General features: G+C 42.5%; 1 protein-coding gene across 6 annotated transcripts in view; it reads left to right on the forward strand.

The window, feature by feature from the left end:
- The window catches only part of NELL1 (neural EGFL like 1), a 745,741-nt gene that overhangs the window by 669,016 nt on the left and 50,117 nt on the right, over nt 1-26,608 (forward strand). For 5 of the 6 annotated variants that reach the window (XM_072969672.1, XM_072969674.1, XM_072969676.1 and 2 more), the window contains one exon: nt 11,495-11,635. The exons of the other annotated variant lie outside the window; for it this stretch is intronic. In XM_072969672.1, the coding sequence (XP_072825773.1) occupies nt 11,495-11,635 (141 nt within the window). The remainder of the gene's footprint in view (nt 1-11,494; nt 11,636-26,608) is intronic. 6 annotated transcript variants of the gene reach the window in all.

The raw sequence follows: 26,608 nt of genomic DNA on the forward strand, positions 1-26,608 counted from the left end.
TATGTCTGTTTTTGCAATGTGTATTTTATAAGATTGCATTTTATCTTTGTGGTTTCCTTATTAGTTATAAATCTTTATTCCGTTATTTTGCTGGTTCCTTTTGTGTCTATAGTACACATCTTTAACTTGCTGTGGGCTACCTTCAGGTGCTGTTGTAGAACCTCACAGTAATAGACTTCCATTTCCTCTGTGTTGGTCTTTATGCTGTTGTTACGCATTTTATTCCACATGTTTGCAACCTCCAAACACATTGTTTTTGTATAAACATTCAAAACTCATGCAAAGATCTTTAACTAATAAGAAAATAATTAAAAATTTGAATTTTTTCCTTAAATAAATAAATTTAAAAATAATAAATGAATAGGAAAATAGAGTTGTGTTTACGACACAGACACCATCTCCAGTCCTCTTCCTTCTTCTGCCTGCATCCGTGTTTCCATCTACTGTCATTTTCCTTCTGCCGAAGGACTCGTTAAAATTTCATGTAGCACTGGGAGGCTAGTTGTGATTTTTTTCAGCTTTTATGTATCTGAAAGGTCTTCATTTCACTTCATCTTTGAAATTTATTTTTGCTATATATAGAATCCTAAGTTGACAGGTTTTTTTCCCCTCTCTGTGCTTTAAAGCTATTACTGCACTGGCTTTGTCATTTGCATTGTTTCACAAAAGAAATCTGCTGACATTCTTGTCTTTGTTCCTCTGCGTGTAATGTCTTTTTTTTCGTTTCTCTCTGACTCCTTTAATTTTTTACTTGATCACAGTTTGGAGGGAGTTTGATTATGATGCACTTGCATGTCATTTTCTTCGTATCTCTTGCACCTGGGCTTCACTTCTTGGGTCTGTTTGCTTATGATTTTTCAACACCTTTCAATATTTTTGCCTAATGTTCAAGTTTGTTGTCCTGTCTTCCTGCTCCTTATTCAGGGACCCCAATTAAATGTATATTAGACAACTTGATTTTCTACTGTAATTTGATTCTTTTCTAATTATTTGAAAGTCTGGTTTTCTTTATATGTTGTTTTGGGTGGTGTCTATTTCTGTGTCTTGAAGTTCCCTGATCTTTTCTGCTGCAACATCTAATCTGCCAGTCGCCCCATCCAGGGTATTTCTCATCTCATGTATTGTAGTCTTTATCTCTATTAGCTTGATTTGGATATAGATACACACAGACACCTATATATATCATATATATTATATATTCTGGCTCTCTATGTAATATATAGTTAATATATATAAACCCTCTTCATGTCTAGTTAACTCCTTTAATGTGAATACAGTACGAATACAGTTATAGTAACTTTTAATGTCCTATACTATAACATCTGTGTCAGTTTTGTTTTGATATCAAATGACTTTTTTTCCCTCTTCATTTTGAGTTCAGTTTTGCTGTTTTTAATCATCCTAATAATCCTTGTTTGGATGCCAGTCAAAGTCGACTTTACCTTTTGGATGCTAGATATTTTTGTATTTCTTTAAATATTCCTGAGTTTTTCTCTGTGGCGCAATTAAGATAGTTGTCCACCGTTATATCCCCTTGGGTCTTGCTTTTAAGATTTTTAGTTGGGGCCAAAGCTGTGTTTAAAATAGGGCTAATTATTCTACACAACTGAGGCAAGACCTTTTAGTGTACTCTATCCAGTCGTATCTAATCAGTAATGAGAATTTCTAGTCCAGCTTGTGGGAGGGTGCACTGGTCCCCTCCGTAGGTGAGCACCGGGCACTGTTGCCTCTACTCCACTCTAGTGGCCTTTGTGCCAGCTTAGAGTAGCTTCAGGACACTCATTTTCTGGTCAGCATTCTGCTGAATACTTGAATGTAACCCCCTGCAGGGCTCCCGAGTCCTCTCTGTGCGGCTCTCTCCTCTCCAGGACTGTGCTCTGCAAACTCCGGCTACCTTGCCCTCTCCGTGTCCTCGGCTCCCTATCCTAACCCAGGCAGGCCACTGGGCTCCTGTTGTCTTCCTCCCCTTGCGCTGTGGCCTCAGCCTCTCTCAAGGTAGCGAACAGGACTCTCCTCCTGTGTTTCCTGTCTCTCAGGAATCATTCTTCTTACTTGCCGAATTTCCAGTATCTTGAAGACTATTTTTTTCATACATATTCTTTGTTTTTCCCTTGTTATTTTAGGTGGGAAGGTAATTCAAGTCCCTATGATTCAGTCTTTGTTAAGATTAGAAGTCTATTCGTGTTTCAACTCAGTATCTTTTTATTTCAATCCGTGAACATATTTTTGTGGTTTCTTGGGAGTTCTGTCTACTAGATCCAACATCTGGGTAAGAGTGGGGTTGGTTTCTGTTACCTGCTTTTTCTCTTTAGCATGGTCACAGTTTCTTGTTTCTTTAGATCTACACTGATTTTTGTATTGTGTATTGGATGTTATGTTCTTACTTAGTAGAGGCAGACTTTTCCTCTAAAGAGTGTTTATTTTTGTTTTAGCAGGCAGTTGAATTGGCTAGACTTAAACTCAATTTCCTGCCTCCTCTGTGGTAGCACCTGGCTGAAATCTCCACGCAGCTCTTTGACCTGGATGTCTGTTGGAAGCAATGAGTCAGATCAGCCTTAGGCCTGAAAGGGTGCTTAGCCACAGGCGATGATAAAAGAGAAGGTCCTTCTTCCTTCAAAATAGGCAGGAGGCTGTGTTATAATGTATGTCCACTGGAGTCAAATAGACCTTGGCTCAAATCCCCCTGTGCCACTCTCCAGCTGCTTTACCAGAGGCATATGATTTAAACATCTAAGCCCCCAGTTTCTGTTTAAGGTAGTTCAAATTATATCAGAGGCATTCTGAGGATCAAATGAAGTAGTGAATATAAAGCACGTGTCAGAGGGCCTGACACAGAGTAAATTATTAATAGGGAGAAGTTCAAAAATTCTATTTGGTAAAGAGAGAAGCTATAGTAAGAAACACAGAATACTCTAAAATAGAATGCATCTAAGTTAGAAAGGGTGGCAGAACCGTGTTAACACAGTAGGAATTCAGACGATAGAACTGTCCGACACTGTAGGAATTCAGAGGGAAGAAAGAGGACCTTTTGTGTGGGATTAAAATGTGTGCTTGGATTTTAACTGAAAAAACAATCACTTGCAGGATGGGAAGCATGAGATGAAATTGCACACAGAATATGGGGATGCTAAGGCACCCAGGCCAGAGTGCGCCGACATTTTTTGCTGAAGAATTTTGAGAAATAGAAGCAAATCAGTAAGCAAAGTCAAGCCAGATTATTTATGCTTTGAATGCCTGGTGGGAGGTTTTTACACTAATGATCATTTGTAATTAGTAGGGAAACCAGATATATTAAAATCACAGAATCATAGATATTTCAGACTGGGAATATGATCTAGTTCAGTGTTTTGTTTTGTTTTTTAAATTATCAATGTGCATAGCAGTGAGACCTTAATAGATTCCTGCAGAAATGCTTAGCTGCTCAGTGGTCAGTCCAGGTGGGTCTGCCTGGAGATTCACCTGGTCTGCCTATGAGAACCTCTGTGGACACCTAGTACTCTGTTGAGCCCTGGTTGAAAATCACTGATGAAGTTTAATCTTTGCCTTTTGTAAAAATTAAAGAATTAATATATTGAGTTGGAAAGTGACTTACCCAAGCTTAATTAGCTATCAAATACCAGAACAGCTAGTGTTATTTTAACTTAAATGTTCTGAGTAATTAGTTGGGGAAGAGTCAGCATCCCATCTCCATGAATTGGAGAGGGCAGTGAGGGACAGACCAGCCAGGAGATACTGCTCTCATTCAGGTCTGAGAAGATAGGGGACTGGTGTATGATGTTGGCCAACAGATCTGGAGAATAGATGAAAGCAGATTTTTAAACCATGTCAAAGGAAGAATTTCCAGTGCATCTTCCTTCCCTTCCTCTATCTTTCCTTCATCCAGCAAATAGCCCTTTTTTGCCCATGAAGGTCCAGGTCCTGTGCTGTCCTCATATCACCTGATGGGGCTCACATTCTAGTGAGGAGAAGAAGACAGAAAACAAGTAAGAAACACATGTAAAATATAAAGTCTGTTCAATGGCAATACGTAGAAAGGAGAAAAACATAGTGAGAGAGAGGATAGGGAATATGTGAGCTGGGGTGAGTCGGTATGGGTGTAATTTTAGATGCAGTGGCCAGACAGAGGCTTGCTGAGAAGGTGGCTATTCGAGTAAAGACTTGGAGGTTGAGAAGTTAAGTCATGGAGATATCTGAGGGAGCATTCTAGACAGAGGAACAGCATATGCAGACAGCGTATGCCATGGATGGAGCACTGATATGTCTGAGGAGCAGCTGGGAAGTCAGCGTAGGTGTCCTGGCCGGTGTAAGCAAAAGGGACGGTGATGAATTGAGAAAGATGGGAGCAGGCAGAGCATGGGAGGTTTTGTAAGCCAGTAGAAGAACTTTGACCTTTCATTCATTGATTGTCCGGAGTGAGAGCTATTGGGGAAGAAAATGAGATTGATATATAGAAAGATATGTGGTGTGTAAGGTTTTGGGTAGAGTAAGTTGGAAATAAGGAGCCCTCGGAGATTAGCTAATTCACAGATATTAGTAAATGTGTATATGAACTTCTCTTATAGGTCCATTTATAGAGATGTAGGTCAGAAACCCTCCAGATCATAGAGAATTGAAGTGGGAATAAACAGGTTCTTTCTAGAAGAATTTGGGAATGGTTTGCTTAGAGAATAGTCAAACAGAAAGAAAAACTGCGGAGGTAAAATGTGAAGGGTATAGCCAGAAAGAGGCAGATTCTCCTGTGTCAGGTCAGTAAAGAAAGAGACTTACAAGGGACAGAGAAGAGACGTATCACCAGTGCCACTGACAGCGTTGTTAACAGCAGGCGCCTTTCAGTTTAATGGACCAAAGCTAGTCACTGATCAGGACTCGCAAAGAAGAAACAGTAATCACGATGTCGCCATACATTTTGTGTAGCAGTTAATCGACTTCCGGAACTTGTTCCTACCTTACTGGAGCTTCGTTTGTGAGGCAGACAGAGCGTGTAATTTCTGTTATTGCAATTCGGCTAATGAAGAAACTGAGGGGTACAGAGAGGTCCCTTCAGCCTTGTAGCACTCTTCGGCCCATCAGTAGCCGATGAAGACGTCAGCCCCAAGCCCAGATCGCCCTTCCTGTGGGGTGTTAGAGCTGAAAGAGGACTGAAGTGTGCCACAGCACAAGGCTTCACTTCCCACGTAAGGGATGGGAGCCCGTGGCTCGGACTGTCTTGGCCTGGACATGTGGCTCCTCCATGACCAAGGGGGGATTAGACATTAGAGAATGTTAATGACTGCAGACCTAATGAATGGCTGCCTAGCTCTGTAGAGTAGTTTTATATCGATCTCACTCGGTCCTTAAAGCAGCACTGTGAGCATGGTAATGTCAGCCTCCTTTAAGACCCAAGGAGCCTGAAGCTGAAAAAAGATAAATAACCTGCTTGGAGTCTACAGTTAGGAAGTCACAGAGAAAGATTCACACTCAGCTGTATCTGACCACAAAGTCACGTGTTTTTGTCTTCCTTGTGCATTATCTTGACTCTTGGTTTTCAGCATAAAACTACCCCTTTCACTGCCTGCTCAGTCTTGAGTGATGCTGAAGTTTTTTCTTGTTTGCCTATTTTTTTGGTTTTGTTTTTGTTTGTAGAGATTGTGTCTGCATGGGGTCTGACCTGAGCACAGTCCTTCCCCTGAAAATGCAAAGGTGTCTATCCAGACAGTTAGGAAATGCTGGCTGGAGCAGTAAAGCCGCCCGGACTGCGTAAGGGCTCGGGAAGAGGGAAGCCTGCCCCCGCGCACACGGAGCCCGCGGCGGGCTCAGGGCTGCGGGAGGGCGCCGCGCTGCTGGTCCCGCAGGCGGCCGGGCAGACAAGGGCTCTGCCGTTTTCAGCTGGTGGCTTCCGAGGTTCCCTGGACATGAGCCCCTAGGGGGTAGGTGGAAATAGCGTGCAGGGCCGTAGAGACATTTCTGTGCGCCGTACTGGCACGGCCTCCTTTCTAGCTTCAGTCACGTGACCTCACCCATCTGCAAAGGCGGTGTGCGGAGGGCGCCCCCCGGGGAGCCCAGGAAGAAGGCCGGGAAGAGCCGGCCCGTTTCTGCCACGGAGCCTCTCCTTTTCGTGCGTGTGTTTTTCGTTTCCCTCAAATACTCCGATGCCTGCTGTGTTCAGTATAATCCCGGCACTCAGCAAATATTAGATAATAATCGGGGTTGAGCTTACTTTTGGCACCTGGGGGTATTGCTTCCACTTCCTTAAATTCGTGTCACATTTTTGGGGAAGAGAGAATCCAGCTTTTATGGGGTATACACCACAGAGTCATAGATTCTATTCCTGAATGTTTCATAATATGACAACTGTCTCAAAATACAAACGAACATTTTTAAAGATCTGAAAATCATCTCTCAGTCCTCACCAGTGTCCTGACTACCAGTTAAAACTAATTTTTTTTCAGTCTTTTGTTTTTGGAGCAGTTATACAGAGCCCAAAGTTAATGTGCTATACAATAGGAGATACATAATAGATTTTGCTTAAGGGTCTTTTTTGTTCATCAATCCAATGACGTTTGATTTTATTATCCTCAATCTACAGATAAGAAAACAAAGATTTGGAAAAATCAAAACACTGTATTAGTGTGTCAGTGAGCAGGAATTTGAAGTCATGTTTGTGTCCAAAGCCCATGTTCTCAGCTATGGTCATATGTTTATATTCAGCTTGCCCTGACATACTTTAAGAGTCTGGAATAAGGGGGACTGTATCTTTTCATCTCTTTACCATCAAGGGGCGGGAAATACAGCTTCATACAGGTGTGCTCAAGAAACTTTTGCTGAATGAACGAAAGCATGCAAAATTTTTCTCATGGCTCAGCCTTGTCACTTTTCAAATCCTTTGAAAAGCTGTAATCGAGCTGCAACCAGAGCCATTACTGCACTGTGAACTTTAACCAGTTAATGGGAAATAAAAGAGTATCTCCTTGAAAAATCAACTTTGGGCACAACTTTATTGATCTGGTAAATTTTCAAATAGCAAATCTGAGAGAGAAGAGATACGATAAAGGAAGAGCTTCATTCAATGGAAGAAACTTGAAGAATCCAAAGATTTGTTTGCCAGTGGCTTTTGATAACAAATTCATTGTACATTCCAAATAGGATTAAGTGTGTTGCTTAGGACACATCCTATGGAGAAAAAAATAAAATAAAACCCGGGGCCCTCATCTGCTTTTCATTGTGAATAAGAAACTCAAGGTACAGGTAGGGTCTTCACTGAAGGTAACTGGGTGTCTTATTGTTGCCTGTTGTGCAGACTTAAAATCTCTAAAGATTAGACTTAAACGTGAAGCCTTAAACAAAAATGACATGGTGTCTTTTAGAGGTAAACGACACGTAAGGATGAAACTAATCCCAGAATGTTCAGTTTTGTGAATTGACACTGTTTCTCTGTGGTGTGCAAACAGCAGGGTCTCTTGTGGTGCTTTGACTCTCTAGTACAGCACTTTTTTTTTCATTCCTTATGTTCAGTCCATTGTCATTTATTTGTTCATCCTTTCATTCCCACAAACTTCTTTTTTTAACTGAAGTACAGTCAGTTACAATGTATCAATTTCTGGTGTACAGGACAATGTCCCAGTCACGCATATGCATACATATGTTCATTTTCATTTTCTTTTTCATTACAGGTTATTGCAAGATACAGAAGAAATTTGTTTTTAATCTTTTTTTTATATATAGTGGCTAACATTTGCAAATCTCAAACTCCTAAATTTATCCCTTCTCACCCCCTTTCTCTCGGTAACCATAAGATTGTTTACTATCTCTGTGAGTCTGTTTCTGTTTTGTAGATGAGTTTATTAGTGTCCTCTTTTTTCTTTCTTTTTCTTTCTTTCTTTTTATATTTTATTGTTTTTTAGTTCCACATATGAGTGATCATATGATATGTTTCTTTCTCCGTCTGGCTTATTTCACTTAGAATGATGATCTCCAGTTCCATTCATATTGCTGCAAATGGCATTATTTTATTCTTTTTTCATTCCCACAAACTTATTGCACACCTTCAGATTGCTAGAGACTCATTCATTATCACAAAATAATGTGAACCTATGATGTCTCTATTGTTGGGAAGTCTGTGCTTGAGTGATGGATACAAAAAAGAAATACTGCAAATCTGAGAGAGAAAAGATAAGATAAAATTAAATGGATGTGTGTGTGTAGACTGAGTCACCAGGGAGGGAGGACCTGTACGTCTGGAGAGTTGGAGATCAGGTCAGTTGGGGGTTGAAGGGGTGGGTGTGTACTGCGTATCTTTTCTCCTGGATTGAGAGGTCCTGGATTTCAGACATTGTGTTGTCTTTACTTTGGCATCTGCCACAACACAAATATCATCCTTGATGAATATTTTCAGCTCAGCAAATATTTAGAGAATTGAACGAATGCGATATCTTTGTGTAAATCTTCCCTTCCCCATCCGTAAATGACATGATGTGACAGAAGGCTGACAAATGCAGGTTCTCACTAGTTCTGAACCTGGTCTCACCATCTGTTGGCTGAGGGGCCTGGGCTACCGTGTGAATTACTGTGTAGCAGACATTTGGCACGGAGGATATGGGAAGGAATGCTACAGAACCCACTCTCAGGAATCCCCCAGTATCTCTTGTTTCCTCTGCTGCATTTTCAGGTCTGAGCTGGATTAAACCGAGATTTAAGCAGAAATCCTAGGATTTGTTATAGGAAGGACAAATTTTTTCTTTTTTCTTTTTTTGGTTTGTCTCTTTCCTTTGGAATGACTGACAACTGTGTGATGCAGCCGGGCTCACTGTGATTTATCAGAATTCCTTGAGACAGGGAGCCGGATTCCATAGTGAACTCACAGAGACCCTGTTCCCAGAGCATCTGTCTTGTTTGTTTGCCTGTAGCAAGTGCTGACCGGGAGAAGCAAATCTCTTAGGACGCAGGCAGCCACAACCCATTTATAGTTTTTAAAGTCCCCATAGTATCGCAGAAAAGCCTCCACGGGTTTTCTGTATTTGGGTTGCTATTAATACTACCGTGACTGCAGAAGAAATGGCTGGTTTTCTGAACATGATGAAAACATGAGCACCTCTCAAGTGCAGCCTGCTGCATAGAAAATGAAAATTCTGCCTTCAGATATAGACCTGGCCCACCAAGCAGAAATGCGCAGCCTTGTTTCCAGGTGCCAATGTGGCGTGAGCCCTGGTTATTCCCAGGATGTCCCTGGAATCTACTGTGGGCGGTGTGTCTCCCAGGCAAGGGATCCACTGAGGCAAAGACCCACTACTTCTCTCATTTTCGGTACAAGCCAGGGATTCCCTGGTGTCTCTGGGGCAAGTGGGGATGTACAATTGTCTGGTTGTCTCCACTCCTATAAGAGCCCCCGTGCTACACAGATAACGTCCGTCCTGCTGGATCATGGAAGCTTTCACTGTCTCTTATTTCATTTGGGGAATAAAAAAATAATCTGGAATTGAAAAAATATATATTTGCACATCAGTCACCACTCCTGCTCCTTCTAGAAACTGCCCTTTGAATTGAGAGCTGGAGGAATTATTTGTAAGATGTTCAGATAATGTATCCTCCAAACTGAGATGGTTTTGAGAGTGAAAGGGCCACAGGTATAAACGTGGCCCACTCTGCTCCAGGCCAGCCAGGACATCGGACTGGCTCTTTGGGAAGCTTCTGCTGCTGTGTTTCCTGGTTTCCTGAAACACTCGCTCTGGCTAGGTGGTGGTTACCTAAGTATTGTCGCTAATCTAGAAGCCGTGGGGTCTGTGGGGATCATGACTGCCATTCTGGGAGCTTTGGAAATAAATTTCAGAGGCAGAATTTGTGGCTGCTCCATTACAGAGAGTTATCTTTCAGGCCCACGTAGAGAAGTTATCTATGAAATTTCAGTCTTCTGTGTCTGTTCCTCTCGGTGACCTGTATCCAGAAATAACCAAACTGACTTCATCACTTAGGGCCAGTCCTTCCCCTCTGTGAGACACGGCCTCAAGTCACATCTCTCTTTCAGTTTTTGAAAGTTTTAGTGACCCAAGGTGTGTCCCACCGAATGACATACCTATAAAATTTTAGAAGTGACAACGTAACTTGTCAAATGTATTTTTGGAGATGTGTTATAAAGGCACTCACAACCTGTCTGCAGTAGCTGAAGGGGGCCTAGAAGCACTGGGTCCTGGGGGCTGATGGCATTTAGAAACCCAAGAGATGCTACATGTCTGAGGACTGTGTGAACTGAATGACACAGTCAGAGAGAAAGAAAAGACGGTAGTTGGTAGGAAAAGGCCAAGAGGGAGTTGCCCAGAATAAAGAGCTACCCCTTTCCTCTCTGCTTGGCTGGAATGTCATGAGATGAGAGCGGCGGGTTTCAAACCACATCCACAGCCCTGTGCACACTCAGGACTTGTCGAGGTGTCAGAACCACTGGGAGCTGATGGCCCCTGGGCCGACGCCTACTCCAGGGCGCTGCTGAACATGACTCCCAAGTGCGTTTTATCCATGATGTGTGATATCCGAGTATTAGTTAAATTTCTCTTCAGATCAGGCTGCCGATGTTCATTTCCAGGAGGACTAGGGGAAGATTCCCAGCTAGCCGTGGCTCTAGTCCAAGAAATAATTCCACAGAGAGATGCTGTGAGGTGCGCCGATCCTGGCACGACCATGGACAGCTCATCTGTCTGCAGTCCCATCACCTTCCTTCAGCTCAGAGGCCAGCCTCTGGGCGAGAGAATCCGTGCGTGAGCCCGGCACTCGCTGATTCCGAGAAGCCAGATTCTAGAGCAAATCAAGCCCAGAAGACTTCCTTCCATCACAAATGAGCGAAGAATGACGACCTCTGATTTCCTGTCATAAATCAAGTCCTTAAGTGAATCAGCAGTTTCAAAAAATTAGAACAGTGATTCCTAAACATTAGTTTCACAAGGTATTATCCAAAGAAAAAGCATCCCTCAGCCAAGTCAGTTTGGGGAACAGCACATATTTTGATTCTCCTGTCTAAGCTGCGCAGGGCATGTAAATAGGGTAAGTCTCTGAGACTGAAATCTGAAAAAGAAACATTAGTTTAACACTGTTTAACCTAGAGTTTCAGTAACTTATTGGTTCATGGTTATTTTCAAAGAATGCCAGATAGTATCTGGAATGACTATTTTGGAATCATTGAATCAGAGAAGAGTCATATACACTGAATAACAAAACCGTGCCAAATATCCTCGAGTTAGTTTCTGGTGATTTAGGAATGAAAACAGCCTTTGCAGTTCAGAATGCCTCCATGACCGTCAGCTCTAACTTCATCATTCGATGTATAAGAAACATTCCCCCAAATGAAGGTTTCATTTTGCTTAGATTCTGGCAAAAAAAAAAAATGGAATTTGGCTCTTCCTATAACTCTCCTTCGAGGTGACTGACCAGTTGTAATTGATATGTTGACATGAGCCTGTTTTAGGTGTTTACCAAAAGGTTCGTGTCAAGAGAAATTAATGTCCTGGTGGGCTTGTGTTTTTCTCTGAGGCAGATGTTGATGAATGTACAGAGGGGCTCGTTGAGTGCCACAACCATTCCCGCTGCGTTAACCTGCCAGGGTGGTACCACTGTGAGTGCAGAAGCGGTTTCCATGACGATGGGACCTACTCACTGTCCGGGGAGTCCTGTGTTGGTAAGCAGCTTTCAGCCATGCCCTCCATCCATCTGGACTTTTGCATGAGGGGCAGCCTGCTTCGCTAGTCTAATGTGACCCCCTCACTTGTTAAACTCATCAGTGTTCAAACTTCCTCCCTCTACAGCTCAGGGATCAGGCCAGGGATTGTGAGGTGTTGGGTTTTATACAACGATTAGACAGAAGCTGGGGCAGTCGGAGAACAAAGCCTGCGTCTGTAGGCTGTGGTGTTTAGTTCTTTCTGAAGTAAAGCATGATGGCATGATGGCTTACTGGACTTTCTAACAGTGTGAGATGCAGCTGTGGGAGAAGAGGAAATATTGCTGGACTTAGACGTTTAGTTTAAATCTCAACTCCTGAACTACAAAAGTCAGCGCACTTCTCCGAGCCTTCATCTGTTAATACATTTTTATGTGGCTAATAATACACATGTATTATTAGGTTTAAATTGGATGCCATATATTTAAAGGTTATAAACTCGAATTGATGCACAAATAGGATAGAGTCAAATTAACCTTATTATTGTTGCTATTAAAACTGCCATTATCTTTGCAAGGTCTTTAATCACGTTTCGGCTTGTGGTTTGTTAACGGCTGAACAGAAGAAGTTAACAGATGGAGCTCTTCACCTTTAAGACCTTATACCTTTCATGGAATCCAAACAAGTGATCAAAAATGTAACTGTTTCCATGAGAACCTTGGCCCAATCCAGTTATTTCATGTCCGGTGGACTCGGCTGAATTCTTAATGCTGACTTGGACAGACCCAGAGGGCAAGCGTTCTGACTGTAGATTCTCACAGTTCAGATGCTGAAGTAGAAAATGGGAATTTGATTTTGAAAATTCATCGTCTTTGCTCACTGCATATCTTTTTTAATTTTTGTTTTGTCCAAAGTTTGCTGCTGAGAGTCAGTCTGTGTTTTTACTTCTCCCCTGAGATTGCTCTGGGACAAAGATAAAATAGGGCAGAGTAGACAGAGCAGAACTGGCCACTGCAGTGTTGGCATCACTGTTGAGAGGCAGGTGGGGTACTTGTTAAAGGCAGGGACCCTCGAGTCAGCCTCCCTGCAGACACATCCTAGCTCTGCCTCTGCTCAGTAGGTTACTTTGGGCAAGGTCTTCTCTGGGCTGTGCCTTGGTTATCTAATCTGTAAAATGCAAGTGGAATTAATACCTGCTGAATGTTCAGTAAGTGTTGGTGTTATCTTAGATGTTCCTGCATATTCAGCCCTCTGCCCCGTATTCTGTCCCTGTTTCTTTTATTCTTAAATCAGTGATGTGCAACCCTGGGGAGAAGCAAGCCTTTATGCTGGGTCTTCATATTCTTCCTTTAAACACAGCCAGGAACTGCTGTGTGTGTGCAGCTCGGAGTGAACGGGTGACGTGGGACTAGGAATGGGTCACGTGGCTGCTGCTGTTGGAGATAGAGTACTGACGTGTGTTATTACATTTGGGGGCTAATAAGGATTCATTTTTAATAACTGTATTTGACATCAATAAATAGGGAAGTCTTAGCATTTTTTTGTGCATTAAAGACCTTAGAGATCACCTAGTTGAGCCAATGTGATAACGGCCTGGACCTGCCACCGTGCCGCACACTCTGTGCCTCTGCACGCGCCGCCCCTCTGGCTGGACCGCAGCAGAGCCCTGAGTCCAAGATGACCCTCTCTTTCCCTCAATCGTGTTGATTTAATTGTGAATTTCTGTTTATTTTCCTAACTTCAGCCCAGGCTTCACCAGGCCCCTGTGAAGCACTTTTTGTTGTCTTCATGGGGGTTCTCACTCCTCTCCTCGGTTAACTGGAGAGATTTCACCCTGGTGTATGTCTCTGTGACTTCACTTGCTATGCCACCATTCAGTTTATTTGTTCTGTGACTAGACTGTGAGGATGAAATGGGCTTCATTCTTCTGTCTCTCCAGCGAGACCCTATGATAGTTGGTGATCGGTCAATAAATGAGAAAATGCAACCACTTCCTGTGCCCGATAAAGAAAAGCAGTCTCAGAAAGGGTGACACCTGGCTGCAGGCCACATGGCTGGTTCGGTACAAGTTGAGACTCAAGCCTAGGTCAAGGGTGAGTCTGCATTCCAGATGCCGGGGGCCGCCCCCGTTTATGCCTGTTGTTCTGACGTAATTATCAGTGGTGCCCTGTCCCTGTCGTGCATGTCGCTCTTAGGATGACGGATGTCATGGCCTGCTCACCTGCTGATCTCTCTCTGCTGTGCCGAGTGGGGTGCCCGGGGGAACCGAGCCTTCACCACCCCCTGGGGATGCACTTCCTTCATCCCGGTCCTGAGCCCTGCTCTAAATGGGAGAATGTCGGTGTACTGGACACCTCGGCAAGGAGCGAGAGTTGTTTTTATCAGTGACATTTTAAATTTGGATAATTGTTCATCTGAATTTCCTTTTATTTCCACACTTTTAAAAATAGCTTTGTCAATGGGTCTTACGAGGAACAGACATCTAACCATCATTTAATTTTTCTTTGGTACTTGGGAGCACTTTTTGTTCAGAATATTTCTGGGTGAAACAGATGTATAAATCTGATCATACCACTTTCTGGTTTTTTGTTCTAATGCCTTCCCACTGGATGTAGAATACACTTCTAACTTCTTTGCATGGCCTTCGTGCTTTGGGTGGAATTGTCCGTGCCCACTTACTGGACTCATCTCCTATGGATACTAGCCTTTCTGACCTTTTTCACGCCTTGAGCATGACAGTGAGCCCACCCAGTCTCAGGGCCATTGCTGTTCTCTTAGGCTGGAACACTCAGCACCTGCTGTCCTGCATGGTTATCTTCTCCTTTTTTACTTGAAGTAAAGCTAATTTATGATGTTGTATTCTTACAGCATAGTGACTCGGTTTTGTTTTTTTTTTTTAATCTTTGCAGACTACATCCCATTATAGGTTGTTACATGATATTGGGTATAATTCCCTGTGTTATGCAATAAATCCTTATTATCTGTTTTACATACAGTAGTTTGTATCTGGTAATCGCATCCTCCTCGTCTGTCCCTCCCCACCTCCTTCTCCCCTCTGGTGACCATAAGTTTATCTTCTGCATCTGTGAGTCTGTTTCTGTTTTGCATATGGATTCATTTGTGTTCTTTTTTTTTAGATTCCACACGTAAGTGACATCACGTAGCATTTGTCTTTTTCTTTCTGACTTACTTCACTAAGCATACTATTTTTTAAGTCCATCCATGTTGCAGCAAATGGCAATATTTCATTCTTTTTTATGGTTGAGTAATAGTCTATTATTATAATCTATTCTATTATATATTATATGTGTGTACATACACGTATATATGTATATATATATGTACATATGTATCTCCCATCTTCTTAAGCTGGTCATCTGTTGATGGGCACTTGGGTTGCTCCCATGTCTTGGCTATTGTAAATAGTGCTGCTATGAACATTGGGGTGCATGCACCTTTTCATATTAGAGTTTCCTCTGGATATATGCCCAGGAGTGGGATTACTGCGTCATATAGTAAGTCTGCTTTTAGTTTTTCTAAAGAATCTCCATACTGTTTTCCATAGTGGCTGCACCAAACTGCATTCCTACCAACAGTATAGGAGGGTTCTCTTTTATCCACACCCTCTCCAGCATTATAATTTGTAGACTTCCTTTTTTTTAAAATTTAATTCTCAGCTCAAATGTCACTTATTGGAGACTCTCCCTCACCATTTTATCTGAAGTAGTTGCTTCATTATATCACTCTTTTATATCTTCTGTAGCATTTCTTGTTCTCCAGTTTATTGTGCACCCACGTGTGTGTAACCGTTTCCTGCCACAAGTTTACAAATTCTTTGAGGGCAGAGACCTTGTCTGTGTGTCACCACAGTCCACGCTTTTCGCTGTCTACACAGAATATAGATCTAGAGTAGGCATTTAGTGTATCTGTCAAATGACTGAAGGAACAGATCATCAAAACTGTATCAGGTTAAATTTATTTTCTGTTTGGTTTGACACAACTAGTTGTGTAGATTGTGGCGAGTGACATAGGTCGTTAAGTATCACAGAATCATGCGAGTCTTTCGTTTCAGAAAAAAGTATTTATGAAGAACAACTATCACACCGATCCTGTGTTAAGCTTCCTGGGAGCATGGGTATGAGGAAGATGAGATCTCTGTTCTTGAGAGATTTATAACCTGAAAATATTCTGAATCATAACAACATTTCTTAATGGCACTGAAAATCAGCACATAAAGTAAGCCTGAAATATCATCAGCTACAAATGCTTACACTTAAAGAAACACTATCTAAAACAATCTTTTAAAAAAATGTTTTAAGTGTTTTAGCAGAATGCACTCAGCTACGCTCTCTTCCCCAGACGGTAGCAGGAGTGGCATATGTTGGAATCTAAAATGGAGCACTTGTAGGCTTTTAGAGGAATAGTCACATGTCATCTGTGCCATTTTTTGTGAGATGAGGATAACACCTGCTCTACTGATGTCATCAGTTACTGTAAGCACGGAGTGTTACCAGCACCCGCGCCACGTTCCCTGCCGCCTCTTTCTCCTCGAGGAGATCATACGGTTGAAGAAATGGCTCGTCAAGGTATTGCACAGACAGACAGACTCACCCTTCTTGAGGAGTTTGTAAGAGTCCCTGTCTCTCTCCCTCTCTCCCTCTCTCTTCTCTCTCTCTCTCATTTGCTTGTGTGTCTTTATAATTCCAGGAGAGATGGGCACACACAGATTTGCCGGCTGTGATTTGTAGAAGAAGGTGACAGTGATGCTTTGTTACTGTGGGGTCCAGTGCGCTCTGTTTGGACGCAGTGGTGGGAGTCAGTGATACTCAGTTTTAACACACAAGTTGTGAGAAGCTGCTTTTTTTTTTCTTAATTTAGGCATAGTTATCTGGATCGTTTAGAAATAAGAACTAACATATAATTGACAATGGCATGTACCAAGAGCAGTATTTTACATATTTTGAAAATGAGATTCAAACTCCCTTGGATGTCCATCTGTCCCCGTGATCTTGCTTTTGCCTTTGAATTTTTATTTTCCCTGCTCCCTCTACACCTCCACATGAGCCCTCAAGCCTACTCAAATATTCCTTACACCCTCTCTGAACCCTGCCCTCTCCCCTCTGCTCCGCTGAATGTATGCTGTTCCCGGGTCCTCTCCCTGTCCCCATTTCCACTCGTCAAATTCCTGGTGAAGCTTGACCCCCTAAACCAGTGATTCCCAATGTCCATCACCATCAGTTCATCCCAGTAGCTCTTAAAACAATACTTATGAGGGGGCATCACCTCCTGGAGATTCTGATCCACTTGATCCCTTATGGGATAGATGGAGGTCCTTTTTTAAAAAATCCACAAGTGATTAGAAAGAATATTCAGTTAACATAGGGACCCCCGTCATGTGCCTCTAATAAGTGCCTCCCTCTTACACGTCCCCACAGCCACGGATTCGCACCCGTATCATGGGACTTACCGAACTCATCATTGTCTTCGTCAGCTCTTTATAGTCTGCAGGGCAGTTGAGGTCTTTCGGTATCTTTCATAGATTTGTCTCAAATCCAGTCGTATTGGTCATGCATGTTTGCTGTGGCTGTCACCGAACAACCTTTTCAAATCCCAGTAAAATCCCTTCTGTGGATGAAGGACAGCATGCAGCCATTCTTACGGACGTGGCACCTCTCGGCCCCCCATTACGGCCTCCACCCCAGGACTTGTTTTTGTGAAGCAGGTTCCCAGACTCTGGCGTCTGCTCTCTGGTCATTGTCACAGCTCAGTGAGGATTTACTTGTTAGAGCAGCTGCCACCACTGGCATTAACATGCAAAGCAACTTAAAACAACCAGGAAAGGTTCCACTGGAATCCCTTGGGAAGGAGACTTCAGTGTTCGTTGATTGATGTGCCGGGGTGGATGGAAATGGTCTAAGAATGATCTGGGTTCTGCTGTCATTGTCCGGTGCCTCATTCCCATAGGTGTGGAGGTAAAACAGGACAGAAGATGGAGGTGCCACTGTGATTGACTCACTGAGGTGGGGAGGATTGTGAAGCCTTAGCAGGTAACAGTGTGAGACGGGAGAGGCAGGTTCCAAGTACATGTAGTCTTGGATTCAATTCCCAACCTGGCCACTTTCTTTCTTTTTTATTTAATTTTCTTTTATTGAAGTACAGTCAATTAGAATGTGTTAGTTTCTGATGTCAGCACAGTGTCCCAGTCATGCATATAAATACATATATTCATTTTCATATTTTTTCATTAAAGGCTGTTACAAGATATTGAATGTAATTCTTCTGTACTATACAGAAGGCACTCATTTTTTTAATCTATTTTTATATATAGTGGCTAACATGTGCAAACCTCAAACTCCCAAATTTATCCCTTCCCTCCTCTTTCCCCCTAGTAACCGTTTAAGGATTGTTTACTATGTCTGTGAGTCTGTTTCTGTTTGTAGAAGCGTTCATTAGTGTCCCCTTTTTCTCTTTTTGTTTTAGATTCCACAAATGAGCAATATCATATGGTATTTGTCTCTCTGGCTTACTTCACTTAGAATGATGATCTCCAGGTCCATCCATGTTGCTGCAAATGGCATTATTTTATTATTTTTTATGGCTGAGTAGCATTCCATCATATAAATATACCACATCTTTTTCCCAGTCATCTGTCAATGGACATTTAGGCTGTTTCCATGTCTTGACTATTGTAAATACTGCTGCTATGGGTAGTGGGGGTGCAGGACCTTTTCAAATTAAAGTTCCCTCTGCATATATGCCCAGGAGTGGGATTGCTGGATGAAACTTGGCACTTTTCAATGAACCACATTTGGCAAACCCTTTAACCTCTCTAAACCTTTGTTTCCTTAGCATATGATGAGTAGAGTAACACTTGCTGCTGGAGTTCTGTGTAATGTCAGTGTCCTTCTATGCCAGTATCCTAGCAGGTAGTGGATGATAATAGTCAGCATGTAACTTGCCTTCACCGAACTCTCTCATCTCTCAAAGAAAGACAGCATTCGTGATACCAATTAAGAGCCAACATTTATTAAGCGCTTACCTTGTGCCAGGCACCAAGCGGTTTACGAAAGGGCCTGCCTCAGAAGTTCTGTGGAGTAATTGTGAGGCTTCGATACGCGCATCTAGGGAAAACAAACATCCAGCACTTGCGTTTTAAGTGCTCAGTAGACGTGAGTCATTCTCATGAACGGAACAGCTGCATCCCGGGCTGGACACTGGGCCAGGGAATTCCGTGCGTTTACCTAGTTTGGTTCTCCCAGCTACCGCAGGAGGGAAGCCTTCTGCTGGCACCATTTGAAAGATGAGGGAAAAGGGTCCCAAGGGCTAAGATGACTTTTCCCAAATTCCAGTCCGTAAATGGCACACAGAGGCCCTGCTCCAGGTGTGTTTGATCCTGAACCTTCTGCTTTCAGTGTGTTGACAATGGAAGGGCGGCGACCTGTGAGGAGCCATGGCGAGAGGAGACGTTAAGCAGGACAGCCGGAGGCCAGTCGCTGAGACAGGCGGAGAGAGAAAGAGAGGATATGGGTGCGACCCAGAGAGTTGCTGTGTTCTGTCTGAGTCAGGAGCACTGGGGAATTGTTTTATCCCAGGGACTCAGGGGCTGTGTCTGGGGCCTCCTGGGAGACCAGGGACAGGGTGTCAAGTGGCAAGTTGTTGGCAGTTAATCTGACGGAACCTTAGCCTTGACAGTAGTGGCGCCTGGCTCGCCACTGACCTCATTCATTGCCTTCTCTACATTTTTGATGGTGAGAATCCAGAGTAGAAAAGGACAGGAAAAGGTGAGAAGTAAAGAGGATGAGAAATGGTGGTAAGTACGTTTTAAACTCATGATATTTGTTCTTTCATTCATTCATTTTTTCCTTGCCTCTTAAAAGTAATTAGTATATACAAAGAACACACATTCAATAGAGTTATTAAAATAAAAAGATTTGAAAAACAAGCAAGAAATATTAACCACGAGAGCTAACAAAGACACGTGGGAATATCCTGGCAGGCAGAGAGAAAAGGGAAGCGTGAGTTACATGAATTGTTCTAGTCTGAAAGGAGCTTGCGTAAAATGTCTTTAAGAATAAAGGCTCAACTGCGCTTTTGCTCTGTGCTAGAGCAGAGCTACGTCAGGTGGTGAAAGCATCCTTGTGGGCCAGAGTATTTCAGGCTAACAAAGTTGAAGAGACAGAGGCATACAGCCCCATCTTGGAACACTCATTGGATTTTCTCTCTTTGCCAAACAATAAAAGCCGCCCGTGCATAAAGTATTTTCAGCGAAACAGCCCTTGTCCCCCAACCTTCCTTGATAATATTTAATGAAGTCTCATTAACTTCAAAATGGGTATTTGTTGTCAAAGAATTTTAGGTTTGGTTGTCAGCCAAGTAGTAAATTATCTATTATTTAAGAGACTTTCCAAAGGCTTGACCGTGGATCTGTTTAAATATAGCTTTATGCATTTAACTAATAATAGTGTGAAGTCTGTGAGGGTGTCGTTCGGGGACTCAGAGGACCTCAGCTGCATGGCACAAAATTGCCATGTTCAAATGGACAGAGAGACCAGGGACAGACACCACCTGGGAACGGAATGGATATGGGAAAGGATGGGTAGAGTCAGGACACAGGATGGAGAGGGTAGCGTTTTCCATCATGTAATGGAGGTGATGTTCTGGGCCCCCCCGAAAGGGCCTGACAGTGGCTGTCAGCACACCGTTGCAAATGTTAAATCAGGTGAGAAATGTGTCCCGTCAGAGCCTCTGCGACCTCCCCGTCAAGTCCAGCCGTACGTACGTAAGCCTGGAGCTGTTTAGCTGTGGGATAAATCACATGTATTTTGGGAACTTCTCAAGGGAGGCAAATGGCCTCAGTTTTGGGCCAACAAAACCCAATTTCACAGCATGATGTCAGAAGAGTGTTCATCACACTAAACACAAGCATGAGCCCAGGTCTCACTGGCCACCCTCAGCCTGTGTGGACTAACACAACAGGCCTGTGTGCTGCGATCCACTTCAGCTCGAGCTAAAACCCGACATTCCAGGCAGTTGTTGTAACAGGACTTCAAACTAACGGCAGGGTCTGTCCTCTAAGCCACCCTGGCCCTGGTTAATATCTTTTCGGGTCCAACTTCCCTACTATTTAAACACCTTCCTTGTGGGATCTGTGACCAGCCGTGGGGCAGATAGAGCAACGTGGAGCCACGCCTCGAGCAGTGCACTGTAGATGGGGAGCTGGGGGACCTCAGTTCTAAGCCAAGCAGAGATCACAGGGGAGCTGAGGAGGAGGAGGAGGAGGAAAGCTGGAGCACTATTAAGGAACACCTCTGCATGAGGACTGTGACACTGTTGTAATTATTATAGCCACAAAAACCAGCCTGCGGTGGTCTTAGCACTGAGCTAGGTGATGTGAAGGAGGTGGAAATTTCACCCTGTGCAGACTCTAAAACGTCAGGTTGGAGGCAAAAATTAATATGCACGAGATAACCGATAGCATTCCGATACAGGTTGTAATTTTATAATTAGCTATAAAATTATACGGTCAACCTTATAAAATATGTTGGTAATTAGGGAGGAGACTGATCAGAGAGGATCAAAGAACAGTCGCAGCAGATTGCAAGGGGACAATCAGACCTGGAGGACGGGAGGGTTTATGTGGCTTTTAGGTGTAATAAGAAGAATAAGTGCTAATAATGGTGAAGATGAATTGATTTCTTCATGTTCTAGTCACTCTTCTAAGAACATCACATTTTTAAACTCATTTTCTGCTCAAAACAATTCCATCAGGTGGGGATTTTTATAATCTCTGCTTGATGGACAAAGAAACGGAGGTGCAAATATGTTCAATAAATTGCTCACAGTCATCCAGCTATTAACTGGTACATTTCTTCTTCCAGAAAGTGTTAATTAACATCCTTCTTAAGAACTGTGTGCATGTTTGATATTTTTGAAATATTAAACAATAAGAATTTTGCTTTCTTTATTGCCCACTAAAGCCTTCCTACAAAAATGGTACTATAAAAGCCATATTTTTATTTATTGAATGCTAACTGTGTCATGTAACTTTCAGAAACCCCCTGTGAGATAGGAAGCAAATGAGGGGAAATAAATACAGACAGTAGCCATGTGTAAAAACCCCATGTTCTTTCTACTCCCCAAAAGCCCTCTGTCTGTTGTTTGTTAATTGTAGATAATTTCTGAAAGGATTAAATTAAGGTGTGAGTCGTGATAATTATTCAGATGATTGCCTCATTTTCTACTTCGCTGTATGCCTGTCAATTCGTACTTGGTATAAAGTCCATAATTTGTAAATTTCGTTTACCTGATGTGTGTGCGCAGAAAGTATTAAAGATTTACTCCATATCAGTGTATTCCGGGGGTCACCACATAGCTGAACAAAAGAGACAGATCTAGGATGATGGGCAGCTAAGAGGTCACCTGAGTATGTCAGTCATCAGTGATTTCCTCTGCTGAGAGCTGGTCTCGAGGCTCTGGGAACTTCTGATGATGCTACATGATGTCAGGTCACAGACGTGAGGATCCAAAGCTCACAGTCAAAAGGACCTGCAGTGCGAGGGGGCGCTCGGGCTCTGCTCAGCTGCCGAGGCGTGGCTGGGCGCTGTCCCCTCTTCCCAGCTGCGCTGAAAGAGGAAGCACAGCTCTGCTTTGCAGGCCCCATATGTTTTTGACTGGAGCCTGGTTTTTGTCCAGCAGAAGAGAGCAAGAACAAAGTGGTTTCGACTCATGGAAGCTTTTTCTTTTCCATACTGTTGGCATCAGTGGCTAAAACCCGATTGGAGCGATGCCTCCAACAGAGTATTTATCAAAGTCTGGATCTCAGGACACTGATGCTGGGGTATTTTTCAGCAAAGGGTTTCTTAGTAAGTATATTTTGGATATTCTAAATTAAAGAGAATTAAAGTGGTTTATCAGAGCCTTTACTCTACATTGAGAGTGTCCAGAATTTATTTGGCTTTGAACCCCTTTTTCCTCCTAGGCTCCCTGTGGATTTGGCACTTTGTGGAAAGCACTAACTGAAAACTCAAGAATGAGTACTGCTTACTCTAACAATTTCTTACTTGTTCAGTATCATTGAGTAATGAGCTACTCAAAGGAGGGCTTTTTTTTGGTTCTGCAACAAAATGTTATTGAGCACAATACTTGTCCTTTAAGTACCAGCAATTTTTTTATACTATTTAATTTTGCTCTAAGGAAATCATTTGAATATATAACTTTTTGTCTGTTGCTTTATTTTTTCCTGTGATGGTTAAAAATGTAAATCACTCAAAACTCTACTGCCCTGTATTGAGTGATCTTTTAAAGGCTTATTGGGGCCTAGCTGGTTTGTCCCTAAGCTAAAAGGTCCCAGTCCTTGTGTTTTTGCCAAATACACTTCTCCTTTGAATAGGTATCTTGTCTCCTTCGCCTGTTATTGGCCTAACCTGTAATTTTCAAATGCTATCTAGAAGATCGCTTTCCTTTCCACTGTGGTACATGAAGGCTTGGTCACTTGATGACTCAGGGCACAGCCAGAAGCTGTGACTGGAAGCCAGTTGCTTCTTTTGGCTCTGGGGATGCAGAGTTGATGCGGGTCTTCAGGGGCACTCGATGACAGTTCTGTACTTCTTGGGAGCTCTGAGAAAAGGAAGCAAATCAGGATGGGAGCCGTGAGGAGGGCTCTGTTGGAGGAAGGGGTGGGGTTGCACAGTGGCTGGTAGAGGAGGAGTAACAGTTGTGAGACACACGAGGAAAAAGACTGTTTTTCCCTAAAAAGTACTTTGCTGTGGAGCTGTAGTTTTCTCCAAGGCCTTCTCCTTCCACGTGAACTTGGCATGTTTAGAAAGATCAAGCAGCAGTAGAAGCACTTTGATTTTCTCCTGCACAGGATCCTGAATCTTGCATCATGCACAGTCTTCATCAGCTTTAAATGACTTTTTGTTCTGTTTTCTTTTTGCTTTCTTCCTCGAGTTAATCCCCAGTGGTTTCTTAACGTTACTTCCTGTGAACTCAGCTTTGTGTGGCTTAGGGCAGTGGTTCTGGGTGTGGGATCCTCAGACCAGAAACGTCAGCCTCGCCCAGGAAGCTGTTAGAAATGTAAATTCTCTGCGGCACCCCAGACCTACCGGTTCAGCGAACCTAGGGGTGGGCCTAGCGAGCTGTTCTTTAATGTTCCCCCTTAGATAATTCTGTTGCCCATTCAAGTTTGAAAACCAGTGTTTTTCTGTTTCATTGAAAGGCTTTTGGTTGAGGGGGAGGTGGTCCATGAATGCCCTGAGACTGTATGCAAGTTTGTGTATATGTGTGCACATGCATCTTTTGGTGGAAGTGGAACCATGGTTTTCACGGGGATCTCAGACTGACACTGACCACACCAGTGTAGGGACCACTGGTGAAACATAAGGGTCCAGCCTCCGCATTTCCAGTCACCACTCTGACTTTCCACCTGAGATTCTACAATTCATTCTCAGGGGGGGGATTCACCTGCCTGCCTTTCTCAGGTCTGAGCACTGCCTGGAATTGAATTCCGTGTAGTTGTCAGCTTCCTGCCCCTTGAAGTGCGGAGTTGAGCAATTGTCTCATTACGGAAGCTCCTGGCTTGAATGTCTTAGATCCAAAGATCCTGTCTCTGCTATAATTCCGAGATTGGCATCTACAACTTCTTTAAAATAGATATTGAATTGTTTTAGTCTGCGGTGACTCATGCTGCTATGAACTATTACTTGTGGGTTTATGAGCAGGGAATTTTAAACTGTTGTACTCAGACCCAGTAAAGCACCGCCAGCCTCTGCTTGGTCAAGGAGCACGTATTGGGAGGGTCTGCTCTGTGCTCATCCCTGTGCCAAGTCTTGGGCACACAGTCTGGGATGGGAAGCGAGGAGGTGGGCAGGGGCCGGGGAGGTTGCGTTATGGAGTAGTTACATACATAAATGAAAAAATAGGAGACTCCGATGAAAAAAATGATTAACTCCTGTTGGGGTCAGGGCAGGTGGGGAGGGCAATGTATGTAGAAATCTTCCACAGAAAATATATTTTCACTGGGTCTATTGGATGAGAAGGAATTATTCCAGGCAAAGTAGATACTGAGGGAAGTATTTCAGGCAGGAATACTAGTCTGGTTGGAGACAGAATCACAAAAGAGATGTAATTATGTTCAAGGGATGGTGAGATTCCCAGTGTGGATGAAGTACATGATATATATGGGTGTGTTATGGGAAAGGAGCCCTGAAAACAGAGGTGGAGACCAGGTTATGAAAGGTCTTGTGTTCTAAGCCAAGGAGTTGAAAAGTTTTTTTTTTTTCCTTCAGAAGTTAAGAATGCTTCAATATCTAGTGATAAAAGTTGTCATTATCACTCTCCTTTGTTCAAATATTCTTTTTTTAATTGAAGTATAGTCAATTACAATTAATCAATTTCCAGTGTACAGCTCAATGTCCTGGTCATGCATATACATACATAGATTTGTTTTCATATTTTTTTCATTAAAAGTTATTACAAGATATTGAACATAGTTCCCTGTGCTATACAGAAAAAACTTTTTTTAAAACTATTATTATATATAGTGGCTAATAACATTTGTAAATCTCAAACTCCCAAATTTATCCCTTCCTACCCTCTTTCCCCGGTAACCATAAGATTGTTTACTAAGTCTACAAGTCTGCTTCTGTTTTGTAGATGAGTTCATAGTGTCTTTTTTTTTTTTTTGATTCCAGTTTAGATTCCACATATCAGTGATCATATGGTATTTTTCTTTTTCTTTCTGGCTTACTTCACTTAGAAGGACGATCTCTAGGTCCTTCCATGTTGCTGCAAATGGTATTATTTTATTCTTTTTTATGGCAGAGTAGTATTCTGTTGTATAAATATGCCACAACTTCTTTATCCAGTCATCTGTCGATGGACATTTAGGTTGTGCCCATGTCTTGGCTATTGTAAATAGTGCTTCTATGAGCATTGAGGGACATGGATCTTTTTACATTAGAGTTCCCTCTGGGTATATACTCAGGAGTGGGATTGCTGGATCATATGATAAGTCTGTTTTTAGTCTTTTGAGGACTCTCCATGCTTTTTTCCCTAATGGCTGCATGAAACCATATTCCCACCAGCAGTGTAGGAAGGTTGAAAATTTTTGAATTCTATTTCATAGTATCAGTGTCTCTCAATGTTGTTGAAACATTTATTTGGTTGTGAAAACCATGATACTTTTTGAGGAGCTATCTTTAAATATAAAAGTTAGTTATATAAATAGAATAATGTTTCCCACAAAATGTCAAGCCCCCATCATACATGATCATTGTGAATTTTTTGCACCTGTGCAATTTTGCTCTTCCTGTTCTTTTTGCTCAGTATGTCTTTTCATCTGAAAAAAAATGAAGCCAACAGAATTAGCCAGCTACTTATCATGATTATTATCAAGCAACCCCATGTGCTAACATTTTGTCCTGGAGTTCTCACCACAACACTTCAGGTTTGGTATGATTCCTCATTTCATAGAAGGGGAAAATGAAGAACAGAGAGAGCTGTTCTCTGCCACACAGCGAGTAACAATTTCTTAGCCAAGAGGTTGTGATGTGACTTATTAAAGCAGTTACTTTAGGGACAGATATAAGTAAAATATGGACACAAATTCAGTTTTCTGTCCTTGAAGCAACTCAAACTGGGTCATTTTCCTACTGAAAAGTCCTTGAGATAATGAGAGAGTGGCATGATCTGACTATTCATCCAGCTTCTTTTTGAAGTCACCTAGGCAGGGAAAACTGTAAGATGCTATTGTAATGGTCCAAGCAGTAGACATGAGAGGAGTAAGTCAGCTACATTATGAGGTGGATGGTGAGAATTCTATCTTTTCAAATTAGTTGTAATTTTTTTTTTCATTGAAGTATAATCAGTTAGAATGTGTCAATTTCTGGTGTACATCATAATGTCCCAGTCATGCATATACATACACATATTCATTTTCATATTCTTTTTCATTAAAAGTCATTACAAGATGTTGAATACAGTTCCCAGTGCTAT

This window comes from Vicugna pacos, chromosome 10 (assembly GCF_048564905.1).
Source record: "Vicugna pacos chromosome 10, VicPac4, whole genome shotgun sequence".
NCBI classification, from domain to species: Eukaryota; Metazoa; Chordata; class Mammalia; order Artiodactyla; family Camelidae; genus Vicugna; species Vicugna pacos.